Source organism: Labeo rohita, chromosome 12 (genome assembly GCF_022985175.1).
Source record: "Labeo rohita strain BAU-BD-2019 chromosome 12, IGBB_LRoh.1.0, whole genome shotgun sequence".
NCBI lineage: Eukaryota > Metazoa > Chordata > Actinopteri > Cypriniformes > Cyprinidae > Labeo > Labeo rohita.
In genome coordinates, this window is record NC_066880.1 from 5760314 (window position 1) to 5780143 (window position 19830).

The 19830-nt window shown below is 36.4% G+C and overlaps 1 protein-coding gene across 1 annotated transcript in view; it reads right to left on the reverse strand.

Annotated features, from left to right (window-relative positions):
* The window catches only part of LOC127174426 (cadherin-10), a 61943-nt gene extending 42406 nt beyond the window's left edge, over nucleotides 1-19537 (reverse strand). Inside the window, exons 1-2 of the mRNA XM_051124865.1 lie at nucleotides 19322-19537; nucleotides 12031-12369 (exon numbers count right to left, since the gene is read on the reverse strand). Coding sequence (XP_050980822.1) covers nucleotides 12031-12228 — 198 coding nt within the window. The 5' untranslated portion in view covers nucleotides 12229-12369; nucleotides 19322-19537. The remainder of the gene's footprint in view (nucleotides 1-12030; nucleotides 12370-19321) is intronic.
* Between the last annotated feature and the right edge of the window lie 293 nt (nucleotides 19538-19830).

Genomic DNA, 19830 nt, shown 5'->3' on the forward strand with positions numbered 1-19830 from the left:
CATGTGATGGAAATGCCTTGCCTCGCATAACATAAACTGTTTTTATTTGTTATAATACTGCTTCTAATTAATTTGGATTTTAAAATACGTTCTCAAAACTATGCACTCTTATTGACAGGTTATGAAGTCAGTCACATTATTTTTCAGCTACGAGTGAAACGCGAGGCAGCGGTCTGAAGTTCACAGTTTCCTCGGGGAATAGCAGCCCAACGCGGCTCAGATTTCAGCGACACACTGGCACGAGAATCAGCACTATTCCGGTTAAAAACAGAGAACTGTTTAATACACTTAAAATATTACTTTTAAATGTTATATTTTTATTTTTAAAATGCTTGTTGAACAAGTTTAAATGTATGCAAAGTTGAAAACTATTTCAATTTGTCTATTTGTCTTATATTTTTGTCCATTGGTGTTTTCACTTATTAATAAATGTTAACATTTTGATTATTACTGTTGCCTCTTGTAATTCTGTGTCTGGTTTTTCATTTTCAACCTATTTTTGGTTCATTTTAAGCCAGCAAAAGCTGGCATTCAATATTTGAGTTAATTAAAACAACTCAGCATGTTGGGCCAAAGATTTAACCCAACTGGCTGGGTTAAAATAACCCAACGCTGGGTTTGTTGGGGTACCAAAATTGTTTTAACCCAGTGTAGAATAACCATTTTTGGTTCCTTAGAGAATCTTTCAGTAATCAGTTCTCAAAGGAAGCATTTTTTTTAGTTTGGAGAACTTTGTATTAATATAAAAGAAACTTTTTGCACTATAAAGAGAAATGGAAAGATTCCATGGATGTTAAATGTTCTTCAAGGAACCATGGATTCCAAGAAGCTTTATTTTTAACAGTATTGTTTACGTATAGTGGGAAAAGATTTTTATGATCATTAAAGAAAAACAATTGGTTCTTTAAGAACTGTGTACCGAAAGGTTCTTTAGAAAACCAAAAATGGTTCTTCTATGGCATCCATGTGAAACCCCCCTTTGAAACCTTTATTATCATTCTAAAATTAACCCTTCGCAAACAGCTTGTTTGACAGGTGTAAGACGATCAGTTCACGTGTCGATTGATCTTATAAGGCAATACAGTGATCTGTCACAACACATTAAAGAGTCACAAAACTTTACTTATTGTTTGAATTTATTAAAAAACGACAACATTTTAAAGCTGCGACCTTGTTTCATAGAAGAAGTAACCTGCTCTGTCTTGTTTGTCAGCGTGTTGTGTTTCCTCTTTGCTACACAATGTATTTTTCAATGCATGAGAACATGATGTTTAGTGTGAGAGCGGGATTGTTTGTCGGACATAGCAACAGTAACTAAGTAGGGAGGGTTTTTGCAAAAGGTCAATTAATCAAAATAAATTTTTGCCTACAGTATTCAAACTCATTATATTTCAATCATAAGTGATGAGTTACGTAACGGTTTACTCATGAGTCTTGGAGGTGATATTAAACTTTGATTGTGATGTACAAGGTTTCAGAAATTAATAATCAGAATACGGCAACATGAGCGCGTCCTCTCAGTGCTCGAGCATTTGCCACGGTTTAGGGCAGAGTTAACATTTAAACCAGACAGAAAAGCATGACAGATGACATCAGCCACAGTCTGAAATCTACCCTTGTGCAACCTTGATGTTTTTAAACAAGGCCTTTAAGTCGTACACCAATGTATGCGACACTGGCGACGCTTATCGTGCACTGTATCATTGAAGCACCGTTTAATTCTCTTTCTTTCATTTCAGAACAAAGCACGGCGTACCTCCAAAGAGTATTTTCTGGAAAACAGGAGACTTTCATGTTAGGTGTAACTAGAGGAAGCCGATATGAAGATGTAGATTCCATTTTCATCTCCGCTATGTATAAAATCCCTTGACAGCACCATAATTAGTCTCTCTATGTCCTTTATTGTGAAGAAATCCTTCAGCGCTGCCATGGCCCACACAGACGTGAGTTTGAAATCCATAAAAAGACATCTGAGACAAAGACATGCAATGAAAGCAGACAACCGCATAAAGCCAATACAAACCCCAGCTTCTCTGGGCTAATTGGTATTTGTCAGACGAGCGTCTGCGCGCGCTTAAAGGGTATACATAAAACATTGCATTAATCTCTGAGGTAAACACGCTAGAACGACAACAGCGGGCTTCATTAGGTCATTAATTTGAGGTGGACTGTGGTCGAGGCTGAAATTCCCTGCAGGAATGAAGGCGATGTGTGAAAGATGTTTTTGGCCCTGCTTTGGCGAAGGCGTAATGCATCTCATAACAACCTGTCTTGTTCTATAAAGTGCTGCGGTTGAGTCTTTAGCCGTTGCATATTATTTCAGCAGTCAGAGACCAGGAACTGTTTGCTAAAAATGTTACGCAGAGAACGGAGAGCCGGAATAAACACTGACATGTTTAGAAGCAGTAATTTCGTTTCAGTGCTTTTTAAGTCATTAACACAAAATGCTTCCTTCTAAATATAAAGCGTTTGAAAACTCGAAATACTAAAGGTGCCACTAGGGCTGGGTGCGTTTCTTCTTGAAGTGCAAACAAATCAGGGAGACATGTAAAATGTTAAATGGACCCGTGAGGGTTAAGGGTTTAGATCAACAAACCCTTTTACACTGAAAATGATTTTCTTATTCAGTATTTTTATCCTGTTTTACAGTATCTAAACATTTTTGAACCACGATACATTTACTTGAGAAGCAAAATTCTTTAAAATTGAGTTAAGATGGACACATTAAAATGTGATAAAATTAAGTGAATAAAATAAATAAATAACATAAAATAAATAAATATATAATTGTTGCAGTTCTGACTTAAATAAATAAATAAATAAAATCAGAATTGCTATATATATATATATATATATATATATATATATATATATATATAAAACTTATAAATATAAAATTAGGAGATATAAATATGCAATTCAGAGGGGGGAAAAAAATCAAATTGTGAGATAAAAATGAGCAATTACCCTTTTTATTTTTATCTTAATTTTTTTAAATGTATTTATTTTTATTTATTTATTTTATTTATTTTTTATAAAATCAGAATAGCAATATATAAACAAAATTAGGAGATATAAACTTGCAATTCCGAGGAAAGAAAATCCAAATTGTGAGATAAAAATGAGCAATTACTCATTTTATTTTTATCTTAATTTTTTAAATGTATTTATTATTATTTATTTATTTACCTATTTTATTTATTTTTATAAAATCAGAATAGCAATATATAAACAAAATTAGGAGATATAATCTTGCAAGATTATATCTTGAGGAAAAAAAGTCCAAATTGTGAGATAAAAATGAGCAATTACTCTTCTTATTTTTTTTATTTTACTTTTTTAATTATTTTTTTTTAATTATTTATTTACCTATTTCATTTTTTATAAAATCAGAATTGCAATATATAAACAAAATTAGGAGATATAAACTTGCAATTCTGAGGGGAAAAAATCCAAATTGTGAGATGAAAATGAGCAATTAGTTTTTTTTTATTTTTTATTTTACTTTTGTAAATTAATTTATTTTTAATTATTTTCTTATTTTTTCATTTTTTTTTTTTATAAATTAAATAAATAAGATAAGATTTTAAATAAATTAGAATTGCAATATATAAACTAAATTAGGAGATATAAACTTGCAGTTGTGAGGAAAAAAGCCCAAATCGTGAGATAAAAATGAGCAATTACTCTTTTTATTTTACTTTTTTAATTAATTTATTTGAATCATTTATTTGAATTATTTTAAAGAGGAAAAAAAAATCTATCAGTGGGGTAAGAAAAATAAATGTAATTCAATGAGAAAATAAGATTAATTTTAATAATTAATTTTGATAATTTGTCAGAGAACAACTTCTCAAATACATAAATGTATCTTATTTTATAAATATTTAGATATTTGTACTGGAAAACAAGACAAAAATAGTCAGAAACATTTTGCAGTGCTGAGTTAAATTAACGTGGTGCTTCACCTGAACATTTTGTTTATCTTAAAAGTTCAAGTTTACATTTGCGCCGTTGGTTGTTTACGCCGTTTCCGACAGAAATCATCTCATATTGTGAACACACGGCACATGTACGACTGCTATAGCTACAGGCACCTTAGTAACTTGCCTAATTGATTGTAAACCCCATTTATTTATTTATTTTCCAACAGGTCTATATCACAATACACCAGATGTTTCGTTTCCACAGTGTAGCCAATGTTTTCCATTTGGCTGCTCACTGGAAGACTCGGGGTGTCCTAATTACTGCCAGCTCCAAAAAAAACAACGAAAAAAAAGAGGGAGAGCCAAAGCACCTCTGGGCCTCTGGGGATAAATTAAAAGACGTTTCAGAATACGGCGTCTGCCGGCCATGTGGCGGCCTTTCGCAGTGACTCATGAAAAATATAAGCGATTTGATTCGGCCTCATAGATCCCGATTCAACCCTAACCACAATCCCTCTGTTCATTTCAAATGCACTACAGGGAGAGTGCCGCATGGCAGTGAATACTGATCGCTTGCTCATTTGCTCTGGGAGCACTTTTTGGCACAACATCGCGCTCTCTGTGGCACCGGCAATCCTGAACAGATACCCTTTGTTTATTGGCAGGAATATGTCTCCGGCGTGAGGTTGCCTAAATAATCTCTGCCAGTCAAAAATCCAAGCGTGTCCCCAAAGAGGCAACATGGAGAAACAGTCCAAGCGTGCCAGTTGTATTCCAAGCAAAAGTGTGCTTTTTCCATTATTTTTGAAGGATGTTCTTGATTATAATGAGCTGACGGTTGAATATGAAGTAAAGGCAGCGCGGATTTATCCCGGCCTTGCTTTCATTTGCCTTTGCTAATTCGCGTAGCACAAAATTAGCCTTTGACTCGGAGCAGCTTTAGGAATTAAATCCCCTGCACACACACAGAGGGATTGTCAGCCGAGCACGGGAGAAATCATTGACAATTCTTGTCAGGTCGGCGGTGAACACTTGCTTAGTACTGCAGAGAGGAGATTGTGAAAATGAGAGCCCGGGCCCAGAACGGATACAGAATAATTATGTATTTCCCCCCCACCCTTTCTTTCTTTGTGTATGTCTTGAGCTCGCTCAGTCTAGGACGCAGAGTCACATTCGACTTGACTAACTCGACACGAACGCTACCGAGCAATCTTCCTCTCGCCCCACCTCGCTCGCCCCTTTTGTTGGTTTCGCTGTTCGGCGTTAATCGTAAGGCCACGCGGTTCGCGCTGTAGTTTTTACGCTGTCACTCGCGGAGGTTTACAGCAGATTTCATCGCATGCGGACTCTCTGAGGAGTTGAAAAACGCATGAACCCAAACTCAGAAAAGCTCTCTCTCTCTTCTAATCTCCTCAGCTGGCTGTGGACTCCGCTGGTTCATTTGAGTGGATAAGGACACACGCTGCAACTACTTAGATAGCTGGAGGTTCCTGTGAGGCCTGACTTTGCTGTGACAGAGAGTGAAAGAAAAAAAAATCTGCAAGATCTTTATCAAGTTTATCCAACTCGTTCAGCGTGTTTCTTTGCAGATTTGTTTACATTGTGGTTGCATTTTATTAGATGACCGTGTGGTTTGGATATTCATTTTTTCCTCTTTTTGTGGTTAATACATATTTGGAGTTTTTAATTTGAGGTACTACTCTGTGTAATATACTTCAGGACCACTGCTAGACATATAATGAGAACGAGTTTGCCCATTAGTGCAGTATCGTAGTGCAAAGCCATTAATGCGTAAATAATTGAAAACAGAGTTTCAATTTTCCATTGTTTAATTCGACCATTAATGCTGGAATTGAGGTTGTAACAGTATTTATTTCTATATTATGTATAAAAATAATAATAATCATAATAGGAAGAAGTAGAAGATGAAGGACATACAAATCTTATCCCGTGACCTCATGGGATAATCCATGGGATAGTCCAATGGATGCACACTTCATAAAGCCGATGTTTTTCATTTGGCTGCTGACTGGAAGACTCAGAGTGTCCTAATTAATGCCAGCTCAAAAAAAAAAAAAAAAAACAAGTTTCAATTTTCCAGTTTTGAATTTGACTATTATTGCTACCATTGAGGTTCTATTAATACCTATGCCAGTATTTAAAAATAGTAGTAATAATAGTAGTAGTATCAATAATACTAATCATACTACTACTACTACTAATAATTATTATTATTATTATTATTATTAGTGGCACCATTAACTATGGTATCACACAGAAATTGGTGCAGTCATATTTGAATTTAAGTTTAATTGAAGTTTTAGTTAAAGTTAAAAAAAAATGAAGTAACGAAAAATCTACAATAAAAAGTAAAAATGATGTTAATAATAATAATAATTATTATTATTATTAAATTATATTTATTATATTTAATTCTATTTGTATTAAATATAATTATATTTATAATGTATTATTAATCATAAGTTGTTGTTGTTATTACCATTAGTATAATAATCTAATAATAATAATAATAATAATAATAATATAAAATAACTCAGAAAATCTAGCAAATATTGTTGTAAAAACAACCTGTAGTTAGTTATCAACACAGCAAGAGGCAAATTATTATTACTATTACTATAATAGTATAATAATAATAATAATAATAATTATTATTATTATTATTATTATTATTACATTATATTTACATTTAATTCTATTTTTATTAAATATAATTATATTTATAATGTATTATTGATCATAAGTTGTTGTTGTTTATTGTTATTATTAGTGGTACCATTAACGGCGTTACACAGATATTGGTGCAACTGTATTTTAATTAATGAATGAAAAGCCACAAGTTCAAATCTGAAAATAAAAAACAGAAGTAAAAAAAAAAAATACAATAAAAAGTAAAAATGCAGTATAAGCTAATACAGTAATAATAATAATAATAATAATAACTCACATTGTTAATTAATATTAGTATATATATTAATTAATTAACATTAGTAGTAGCAGTACTATAAAAAATATGATGAGATATATATATATATATATATATATATATATATATATATATATATATATTTAAAGTAAGGAAAATATAGTATACAGTATAAAGTAAAGCATACAGTATAAAGTAAGGAAAAAACAGAATAAAAAGTAAAATTGCATTACAAGTAAAGTGAATATACAAACATATGGGCAAAAATAGTGGTATATCTGATTCACAGTATTCATAACACATTAGTCAAAAAATTACCCAGATGACTTACTACTACCAGAGAGATTATAAAGTGTGCATCCAATGGACTATCCCACGACGCAATGGGATAAGATTTGTGAATGGCAATGTAGTACGTCCATATTACATTGTTACTACACACATTCATATAATGTAGAAAATACTGTTTATTGTTGCAAAGTATTTACTTATTCAAAGAAGTATCTACAACCATCTACTTTTATTTATTTATTTTTTTAAATGAAGCTGACATACTTGTATACTTGTATTGTAGCTTTTCTGTAAATGGACCATACATAGCTTATTAAAAAGTGACCTTTTTAACTTGGAAAACATTCTATTCAGAAAAGATCTTCAGCACGCCATGCCCCTGATATACATGTGATCTCAGTTAACATTTAATATTTAGAAATGCCATTCTACATTACATAATTAGTCGACACTTGCAGTAGTGCTACAACTGTCAGATTACCATGAGTTTCCCCTCTATCGCTTCATGATGTGGTTCTCCACACTCAGATGAGTTTATAATCCTGACAAGTCCTAATTACCTTTGCTAAATATTTAAACATTAAAATGTGAGCCATCACTCTATGACTTTTCGTTATTAATGCTTGCAAAAACGATCAAGATCATGGCATTCTTTTTTTTTTTTTTCTTCAAAGCACAGAGTATTTACGTGAAGAGGATCAAAAGGGTTAGGTAGACACAAGAAGAGAGCTCACCGGGAAAACAGGACTGTATGAACAGGTTTATTTGCACAATGCATTATGGGGCTTGAAGAAGGTTAATAGGATTTTGTTCACATCAATAGCGCTGATGGCACGCCATGTGAGCCACTGCCCCCACATCAAACTCACGACACAAAAGCGGCAAAATGCATGGCGGGCTTCAGCACTTCTGAGCGTCTTTCCGCACAACAGGGCCGCGGTGCCTGAGCGGTTATAATGACCAGTGGATGGCCAGTAAGATGCTTCTGGACTGTGAGTTTTCTCTTTTTTAAATATAATGGAGTGTGCTGTTAAAATCTGAAAGATTTCGCAGATGTTTTAAGCTTGAGTCATCACAAAATTACATTTAGAAAACTGCCTCTTTAATCATGTTTGTTTTGCATTTCTGCTTGATGCAGCTTCATATTAATTCAAAGCAGAAGCTGTTTTCATATATCATACACTAACTGAATTATAAATTATAATGCATGAGCTCCGTACAACATGAGTGTTAATATTGAATTTCTCACTTTTATATTCATCCCAGTTGCAGCAATGGCAGTATTTTAGGCTTGCAGAGTATCAAACATCTCAGGAGTTGCCTCTTGCTGTATTGATAAACTACTAAGTTGTGACATGACACATTTACTGTATTTTATAAATTATATTTATATAAACATATACTATATTTTATATATTTATTCTATATTTTTTAATATTTTTTTGACACATTTAGTGAGATTGAGCTAATAATCAAACACACCTTCCTAAAATTTTTACATGAAGCAATGATTAATTGTAGTTAATTGGTTAAATAAAGATTACTTACACTATCAGAAGAAGAAAAGGAAGAAAGAAGGAAAGAAAGAAAGAAAGAAAAAAAAAAAAAATATATATATATATATATATTTTTTTTTTTTTTTTTTTTTTTTTTACATTAACAGTGTAATCAGTATTCTGTTTGTTAAAACCAAGTATGAACCTCATTTTAAACATTTTATGTTTATTCCAAAATAACAACTCAAGGCAGTTACAATTTAAACTATATTTTTTATTGGTGAACTTATGTTCAGATATTCTTTCATTAGCTAACTTTTAATTATTTTTGAATTTTTCAGATTATCAGTTGTCAAAGCTCTGTGAATATTAGTCACAGACACAGAGATTTACTTTTACATTTCACCAAGCTGATCACTCACTAACAACTCCCATAGATGTTTTCAGGCCATTTCAAGTCTTTTTTTTACGTAACAAAGTGGTTATATCTAATTGTGAGTTATTTACTTTCTTTTTTAAAATGAGTCTTCCCATTAAAGTAATAGTTCACTTCCAGAACAAAAATTTATAGATAATTTACTTACCCACTTGTCATCCAAGATGTTCATGTCTTTCTTTCTTCAGTCTTCAAAAATTATGTTTTTTGAGGAAAACACTTCAGGATTTCTCTCCCTATAATGGCCTGATATGGTGCCCCCAGTTTGAACTTCCAAAATGTAGTTTAAATGCAGCTTCAAAGAGCTCTAAATGACCCCAGCCGAGGAAGAAGGGTCTTATCTAGCGAAACAATCATTTATTTTCTAAAAAAATCTACAATTTATATACTTTTTAACCTTAACCGCTCATCTTGTCTAGCTCTGCTTGAACTCTGTGTATTCCCGGTTCATGACAGTTATGGTAGGTCAAAAAACTCCTATCTAATTTTCTTCTCCAACTACAAAATCGTCCTATATCACTGTTCTGCTCTTTTTTTGTAAAGTGCGTTTGACCTTCTTTGTATGTTCACTTTGTAAACACCGGTTCGGTACTTCTGCAGCTATGTAGGAGAAAATGAGATAGGAGTTTTCTGACCTACAATAACTGTCATGAACCAGAATACACAGAGTTCACACAGAGCTAGACAAGATTAGCGTTTGAAGTTAAAAAGTATATAAACTGTAAATATTTTAGGAAATAACCAATTGTTTCACTAGATAAGACCCTTCTTTCTCGGCTGTGATTGGAGCCCCTTGAAGCTGCATTTAAACTGCATTTTGGAAGTTCAAACTCGCGGGCACCATAGAAGTCCATTATATGGAGAGAAATCCTGAAATGTGTTCCTCAAAAAACATAATTTCTTTACGACTGAAGAAAGAAAGTCATGAACATCTCACGTGACTTTCCCCCATTCATTTTCAATTACCCCCCACTAACCTCACTGCAAACTTTAGGGTGTCTGTTAAAACTCAATGGGCTCAGGGGAGGCGAGAAAGACGCGGACTATCGCTGAAACTTTACCTGCTGGCTGCTGATAAATTACTGTATACTAAATTACTATAGATAAAACCTATACTTTTGGTTTGTGGCTTGTCGCGTAGCTGACTACTTTTAAAAATGACACTGACTATTGAACTACTTTAAACTGTAGCTTGTTAAACACCATTTAGTTGTACGACACAGTTCTACACAGAAAAAGAGCCATGAAGCAAGCGATTGTTTTACTGGAAATATTCTTCCCATTTTATGGATTATTTCTGGCTCCACACTGGAAAATAAATCCTCTTTTAGAGCTTGTCTATGTCAGGGGCCAATGGAGGGCTTGCTTGGATAGACATAAATATGGTATCCCACAAGGCTCGGTAAAGGTTGCTGAATTATCTTTATGAGGAGAACCATCAATGGCTTTGATGGCTTCTCACCAGGGCTCTAAGTACCCGTCTATTGGGCAGCGCAAGTTTTCGCACGTCTCCCACACACACACTAGTAAGAAAAGGGGGGAAATGGATGGAATGGATGATCAAGTCGCTCCACAGTGGTCTCCCCGAACCAGCATGTGGGTGTTTCGTTCTCCCTCGCCCTCCTACAGTATTTATGGGAGCCCTGTGTCTTTCTGGCACTTTAATTGGGAACGAGAGTGGACGGTAGATGAGGAGCGGGCCAAAAGCATGTGATTGCTGTCATGCCAGAGAAACGCAGCAGCCAGAAAAAGAGGGAGAGATAGAAGGAGAGAGAGAGCTAGAGAAAAGGGAGAAGCATCAAAGCTCTGGGAAGGAGGCCAGGACACTGCTGAGTCTGACACTTCCTCAACCGACGGACTCTTCGCAGTCAGCGCTGTTTTGTTGCCTTGTCACGTAAAATGCAACGCTATGAGGGCGGAATCTCATTCTCGTTTTTGATTGATTTATTGTTTTCTCCTCACCCACTCTTGCTTGCTCGCCTTTCTGTTGCACACGTTTCTTTTCTTGCATTATTCCCCACAAAAACAAGCCTGCGCCATAAAAGGAAGACATGTTGATCTGTCTGCGCTAACACTCTTCTCTCCACCCCAAACCTATCACATGTTTACTTGTAGAAGATGAATGCGATGATGAAAGCAGACGTCTTTGACGTAAAATTGGCCCTCCTCGCATGCACCGGGGGTGTAACTGCTGCTGTCTCTGCCGTCTGACGCCGGTGGCTTGACAAGCGCTCCGCTCTGATCTAACGACATGCGAGTTGCACTTCGGCTTTTTTGATTTCACCCGAATTGTGTCGCGCTGGTAGGCCCACCTTTCAACAAATGGCACGTAGAGTGTCCTGACTTGATCTTAGCTAAAAACAAGCATTATCCGTGCACGTTAAAAGCCGGGACATCAGCTGTTGTTATCAGGTCACGGTTATAATGTAAGCCTTTGAATTAAACCCACACAAGCATATCGGTTTTGAAACGTCAGGATGTGGTCATTAATATAAAGAGGGTTATTATGCCACTTTGTATCCCACACATCGATTCATTCTAATAGTCTGCATTCACATTGATTTTGTTCTAATACATCATTAGCTATCATGCTGAAAGCATTAACCGTTAGGTATGAGTTCATTTGATGTTTGTGATTCATGTTCATAACTGACCCTTGTGTTTGTTTGTGGTGTATAAATGGTCAGACTGATTGAAATTGCTTGTATTATACTGTACAGTAGCTGACCACAAGCACATGGTGCTAAAAACCACATGGTTATGGGTTTGATTCCCATTCCCAAATCCACTGAACTAAACATAATTATTTTAACAGCTCATGCATTCCCTGGGAATCAAACCCAAGACCTACTAAAAGGAGCACGCACAAGTCTTGAGATGGTAGCATGATATGCATGGAAAAGCATGCTATTTTTTAAGAGTAACTGCCCTTACCTTTCCAACATACTGCTTTCCAGTTCCCGTCCACTCCTCTAAGAGAAAGAAACTATTCCACATCCATCCTCGTTTAGTGCGGTGTAGAGTCCGTCCATCCCGATCCGACGTGCTAATTCCAGGCACCGGGCGGATCAGTGCACCGCTCCAGCCCAGCAAGCAGAACAACAGGAGGAAAGTAAGTTGATTGATTATCATTGTATCCGATCACTCCTGGAGAGTCCTTGATAAGGAATCAATTAAGAAACAGAGCTCTGTGTTGAAGATACTGCTGAATGGTGGGAGCGACGAAATGGGGCATCTTATCCTTAATTCTCCTAAATTCGGTCTTCTTGGCGCCTGTGATAGAAAAAAAGATCATTAAGAAACCATTTCAGCGCAGTAGCAGAAAGCTACATGTTTGCTAAATTACCTCGGGGTCGAGCGCCACAGACTACAACGGCACTCTAAATTTATGTTCGCTGACTAAAATCGTGTTGGCTAACTAGAAAACGAATCGTTAATATTGATTGATCGCAAAGGATTAAGTGACTCAAATTTTTAGCACGCAGCAGTCTCTCGGTGGTCTCTAATTGATGAACTTCATGAGCCTGAACGTCTCTAAACATTTACTTTCCTCACTCTGCATAGATCTGCGGTTACCCCCAAAACGCAGCGATAGCCAAAAAATCGATAGCAAACTCAAAACGCTGAGGACTTCCACTTCTACAACACAAACTAGTGTAAAAGAAGCAAAGGCAGCGGCTCACTGAAGCGGTCTATCCTCCAGGACTAGTTCTGATAGGTAATTTGGAGGATGTATGCATAATTTATTGGCTTTTGGAAGTTAATCCTAATAAATCTTTCTTCCCTCATTTGACGAAAGCCCATTTTCCAGCAGTCTGCAGGAAAAGGCCAAGGAGCCAGGTTAGCCTGACAGGCATTCATTACGGCAAACGTCTCCAGGGGTCTCGTGAGCAAACGAGGAGCAGATTCATAATGTTGTGGCGTTTTTGTTTAACGATCTGAATCAAAGAACAGAAAAGAAGGGGAGGCTTGGGAAAGGGGGGAAAAGAAAGAAATAAAACACACACGGTGTCAGCAAGGCCATCCCGGCGAACAAAGCGAATCCTTTCTTTGTCTAAGAGCAAATTAGGGCTCTGGTTCTATTTGATGTGACTGAAGTTACGCATGTAAATGAACACTGTCTTGTGAATACGAATCAAATAATTTACTTAATGAGATATGGATGAACTTAGGAATTATTCACTAGGCAGCGTCTGAAAGTGTGCAGACTACTGTAATTTGTGGAATCACTGGCTTCGCTAATGCGAGTAATGAATTTTGTCAGCCCCGGCAGAGGAGGCCTTTTGTGGCCCGTTCTTCCATTCAGACATATGTTTCAAAGCAGCCCAGGGTTAGCTAGTGGGGCACAACTTTGACATTCAGAAAGTCTTCATGAATTAATCATGATTTTTATTTTCACGAAACCAAGCTGAGACTTTCACATCCGGTATGAATCACGCATTGGCACGAGCTGAGACGCTCTGTGTCTATGCATAGAAAGTGCCGCCCACATTTGATTTTGGAGTTTGGGGTCGTACAAGACCATGTAATCAGCAGCTGGCATCGAAAACCCGCTCAAGTCTCTGGCGTGACCTTGACGGACAGATCCAGATAAATATCCATCTGTCAGTGTCATGGTCCACAACCGACTTGATTGATTTAACGGTTTCTATGACACGTTTTCCATCCGTGGTCTTAGCTCAAGGGCGAGTGCGGACAAAAGAGTAATAAAAATGAGTTCTGATTCATGCATGTTTATTGCACGCTCTTTCAAAGCTTGATGAAGCTGGCACTCGCCTCGCAGAGTTCACTCTTTCATAGCGCTGATGGATTTAATGGAGTTCTCAGTGATGTGTCATTTAACTATAAATTTTATCTTGATGTTTCTCCTAAAATTGCTTAGGAGAAATAAAAATAGCCACAGATTGCTCCCACTGAGTAAGTGCATAGAGCTATAAAATAAGTGTGGATAGCAGCACAGATAATATAGCCTATTGCAGACTTAACCTTTTATCTCAGGAGAAAATAAAGTGTGAGAAGCAGGGAATGTTTATCATTTTATATGTCTATTATTTATACATTTATTGCATGTATTTCCCTGAAGTCTGCTAAATTGAATTGCGGTTCCAATGAGTGAATGCTGTTTAAGCTTGCTCTTTTTTAGCTCAGGGGATTTAATAGTATTCTCAGTTATGTTTCATTCAAGTATCATTTATTTGTCTTGAATGGATTTCCCAGGATCCTGCAGAAGAAGTGAATAGCCACAAATAGACAACAGTTCACAGAGTATAGAGATACAAAATGTATGTGGAAAGCAGCACGGATCATTTTGTCTGTTTGGTATTTAATGGATTAGTTCACTTTCAGAATAAAAAATTCTGGATAATTTACTTACTCCCATGTCATCCAAGATGTTCATGCAAAAAGAAATTAAGGTTTTTGAGGCAAAAATTCCAGGATTTTTTTTCCATATAGTTGACTTCAATGGGAGCCAACTGGCTTAAGGTCCAAATTGTAGTTTCAATGTAGCTTCAAAAGGCTCTACAAGATCCCAGCCGAGGAATAAGGGTCTTATGTAGCGAAATGATTTTCGAAAGCATTTTCTAAATAAAAAATGTAAATGTATATACTTTTTAACAACAAATACTAATCTTGCACTAGCTCAGCGATGCACGTCCGCGACTTCACGTACTACGTTGGAAAAGTCACACGTGGTTAGTTTTTTGTCTGTGTACTCTGGTTCAAAAAGATAGGGTAGTGCGAAAAAAATCTAATTTCTCCTCCAACTTCAAAATCATCCAACTTTTTAACTTTTTTGTAAAGGGGGTTGGACTTTCTTTGCACGTTTGCTTTGTAAATACTGGGTTGGTAGGTGACTAATTAATGCATGTCGAGCTAGTGCAAGATGAGCATTTGTGGTTAAAAATTATGTTATTATTATTATTATCATTTTTAGAAAATGAAATCGTTTCACTAGATAAGACCCTTATTCCTTGGCTGAGATTGTGTAGAGCCCTTTAAAGCTGCATTGAAACTGCAGTTTGGACCTTCAAACCATTGGCTCCCACTGAAGTAACTATATGAATTTTTTTCTGAAATTTTTATTCAGGAAATTAACTAATCCTTTAACTTTTTTCATGGTAAAAAAAATCTAAAAAAAAAAGAGAAATATAGTATTTATTTTTCAAAAGTCTGCTAAAATTAAGTGTGCAGTTTAAGAATTGACATTTCTTTAAGAGTTCTCAGTTATGTTTCAAATGATTTTCCTTAAATCCCTTAGAAGAAATGAATAGCCACTAAAGAGTCAATTATTGAATACAGCAGTTGAGGTATACAGTAAAATGTTGATAGCATAGCTTTTGGAAGAATGTTATGTGATTTTCATTCATTTATTTATTTATTTTTCTAACTTTGGTATATTGGCAAATCTGAGCACAGTTTGATATTTTTCTTTTGAAACTTTTATGGTTCAAATTTTTCATGTACGCTGACTACAAATATTGTAGATGTTCAAATGTTGCAGTTCTCAAGAGAGATATGTCTCAGGACACTATTTCTTTATTTGTTAGGCACAAATAGCCACAAATGAAACAAGTGTTAACATGCAGTAAGAGAATAAAGCTTGAAATGTGGAGAGCATAGCTCAGATACTTTGATTTTTGAAGAATTTGATGAGAATTTTAATGCAGACTTTGGTGAATGGTTTGTTCTGTAGATTACAACACAAGATTACCAAAAAAATCTAAGAAACAAGAGATTTAAAAAATCGTATCCACGCATATTTACTGCATATGCTGAAGTCACAAACAATTTGTGCTTCCCATTGTTCAAGACCTTTGTTTAAAAATTGGTGTTCTTCTCCTCAGGGTGCTTTTGTTTTCATTAGGCATAGCGAGTTGAGTTATCAAATCACACGCTGTACAAGGTTTTTGCAAGTTTACACAACCTAATAATGGAGAGAGAGAGGCGCTGTATATATCCAGCTCAGTCGGGAAGATGTTAACGCTACAGCGGCGAGAGGATGTAGCTTGTGAAAAGGCCCAGACAGGAGATTGTGTGTCTGACTGCAAGACTCACAGGGTGCCAGAAAACCAGAGATGTTTTTTTAAAAATCCTGTTATTGTGCACTCTTAGCCTTACCACTGCAATGTCAAGAACGTTCTCGGAAAAAAAAGTTGTGTTGTACCAATGTGTATGTGTGGCGTTTTCATGATTGCATTTTCTAATTATCATTCAAGGCTGTCCTTGAGGTTTAATAGCATTCTGGATATTAATCTTTGCTACAGCATGCCTATTAAGCATTAGGGCAGCGAATCTTTTTTATTATTATTTCGGCTGTTACCATACAACAAAGCAAAGCTATCTTGCCAGATGTTTAGGACTGTCACCTAATTATCTCACTTTGATTAGTGCATTAAAAACTTGTTTATGCGCAGCAGTAAGGGAGGATCTGCGATACTATAGGGGGAGGAACGGAAGAAGCGTGAGGGAGTTGAGCGAGGAGGAAGAATCTTCTCACTTGTCCTATTAAAAGCGTCTAATTAGAGTGTATATGTGAATTTAGGCGTTATGTAGACATGCTAGTCTGGGTATAATGAGGTAATGCTATATAATTATGAATTAATTGGCGGAGAGGACAGCGAGTTGTCCTTCTGGAAAACTCCACACTGCTGACCTCGTTGATCGATGTGACACTGAAAACAATTGGTGAACGGTATTTTGCAAACGGCTGAAAGTTTTGTAATTTGCACACTTGATTGACAGTGATATACAGCCCAAGTCTGCAGGATCAGACCACTATGGTCTTAGTCTTTCTATGTAATTGCTGTAGTCCTGTCTGCAAGGTAGTGCTATATTTCTCTGGAGGTTTATAAAAGCAGTCTGGGGCAGCGTTGTCTTTGGGGAATACATCTGCCAGAGTTCAACACAGCTTCGTTCACTCATGCTATCTGCCTCCAAACACCACCCCCCCCCCCTTCTCTCCTCAGTATATTCCCCCTAAGACCATATCAGACACGGATCATTTAGGGAAACTGGGTTATTTCTGTCCACACCTGACTGTGTTCTGATGGATGTCTGGAGCCATATGTGGGATACAGAGGCTTGCGTCTGTGCATTTGTCTTGCTTATTATTACTGGGGAAGTTTTTCGGCGCTTCTCGTTTTCGTGACCTTGACATCTCAAGCGTTAAAGGATGGAGACTTCATTCAGGTTCTAAGTTTGACGGGTGAACTCCACCTCTGGAAACAGGATGAACAAATCGCTTAATAATATATAGACCGCATATGCGCTGAAAGATTGAAATATTGCCTGAGGCCTGTCTGATTTCTGACAATCGAAGCAGCAGCCTCGCGGTCTGTCCAGATTACTCGCAGGGCATCAACCTCCCCGCCACGGTCATATAAAGATGGACGTAGAGTTTATTTTGTTGTAACCTTTACTATAGCAGAGCCCTTCCTTCACTTTGAATTTAAGGTTGGGGGTTGTTGAATCAGGATTGTGCGGTTTTAAATGTTTGTTTGTGAAAGTAAAGTCATGAGGGTTTAAAATGATTGAAGATCAACCACGGTGAAGACTGGGCTTCACTGCTTCTTAGCACTGAATTTTGAGCCACTTGGTGGAGCTAACTCTCTCTCAGATAACACTGTAGTTCTCTATCTGTGTCTCGCTCTGTTTCCCTGTGTATATCGTGTGTCTTCAGCCATAAACGCTGAAAATAAATGCTAATGGATTTGCACTAAAGGCATGACCTAGGACGTGGATTCTGATTGGCTGTTTACCTTCATTTTCAGGCTAGTGCAGGACAGATTTTATTTAGAAAGTGAACATACTTTTGCATTTTGAATGTTTTTGATTTTCTATAATCATATATATATATATATATATATGATTCATTCCCAAATTAAAGTTTTAATGCTCTTTTATAGATTCTCTAGGCAATGTACAGAGCTATACAATTATCATGAATATAATAGCTCAGAATTTTAAAGAAATGTTTGACTTCATGTTGAAATTTTACTTTGGAATTGCAAAGTTTGTGACGTTAAGATTTCTTCCAAAGGAGGGAAAAATCTGAAAAGCAGAAGACTTTAGGAAAGGTCTCTTTTTGCACTAAATTTCAGAAAAACGTAAGATTTTATGTGATTGTTGTCTTTCATATAGATTGTTTCCAGAACAAGAATCAGTATAAAACAGACAAAAAGAATTGCATAAGCCTGTAAATGTCTCTCTAGACATTCGTCTCCTAAATGTGTGTGCTGTCAGTGACAGATCTTCTATTCACAGGCTTTTGTGTGTGTCTCCAAGTGAATCGTTTTGCATTGAAAGAGATGCTATTAGTGTGGCTAATTTAGAAAGCAGAAATGCAACGAGCACTTTAGAGGTTAATTTGTGTTGGACAATAATGACCACTCACTAATGACTTCCAATACCGAGATCCAGTTGATCGGCTGAATTTAGAAGCAGCATATCCTAGTGTTTATGTGTGCATGCATGTGTATGTGTGTGTGTGTGAAAGAAACAGAGTGAGTGAGTGATTAGGCATGAGCAGCGGGGTAGACTCTTGCTGTGTCCAATGCAATACATATTTATGAAATATTCCTGCACGTCTCTCTCTCTCTTTCTCTTGCACACACACACACACACTCGCACACACACGTACATCGTTTATCTTCAAACTGAGGCAGCCAGTAAAATAGCTGCCAGATGACACACAGGTCAAGGCAATAATCTGCTTATCAGAATCGAGCAAAAGCATTTGTATAATTGCGGGATTCATAACAGAGCGTTTGTCAAATAAAATTACCGCAGAGCGGCTCTGCCAGCCGTATGAAGTTTTCAGACATGCCGTTTGTCATCTAAATTTAGAATATTTATTTTACATGCACCTAGAACAATCTTTTAAGTTTTAATCAAAATGACTTCATTATAACCAACGATGATTCTCCATTTGATCTTAAACTTTACCTACGCATTATCAAAATAATTTGGAAGATCAACGCACCTCTAAATCTGACTTCTGAAGACTTCAAATGTCTGGAGATGAAATTCAACAACACGAGAAACAGTTCAAACAATCTCTGCCCAGGAATTCCCTCTCAATATAAACTCACTTCACTGAAGCCTCAATAAATCCCATACAGTAGGTCCTTGAACATTAATATAGCAGTGAAACATTCACAAAAGCGACCAAACCCTGCATTTTCTGAAACCACCTGCAAAAGAAACTAATCAGCCGTCTACTCACACTCTCTTTTTGCTTTTGCCACGTCTTTCTCAGTTGCTTTAAATCCGTCTTAGCCACTCTTTAATCAAATAGTTCCTCCAGTGTAAAATGATCTCCACGGCAACCACTCTGCAGGGCACATCTGTCTTAATGATAACCTTTAGATTCAGCGAGCGAGAGAGAAAATTACGTACATGACTGCTCTCTTTCCGGACTCTCCTCATCCGTCTGAGCTAGAGTGGGGGACCGAGAGCACAAGAGCAACAGAGCTGGAGAGGGAGGGACGGACGAGAGAGAGAGAGACACACACACACAGAGAAAAAGAGAGAGAGAGAGTTTTACCTTCGTTGTCTACACTCCATTGTTTTTCTGCTGTGTTTTCGGCACACTTCTATATCTCCTTAGCATAAGCTCCACGCTTGTCACCTTCCCTCTCAGTTTTCGCTGTAAGACTGAACATTGTCCTGAAGCTTACTGTGTGAGAGAGAGATGTCTGAATTCTCTCTCTTTTTTATTCTAGTCCCTTTGTC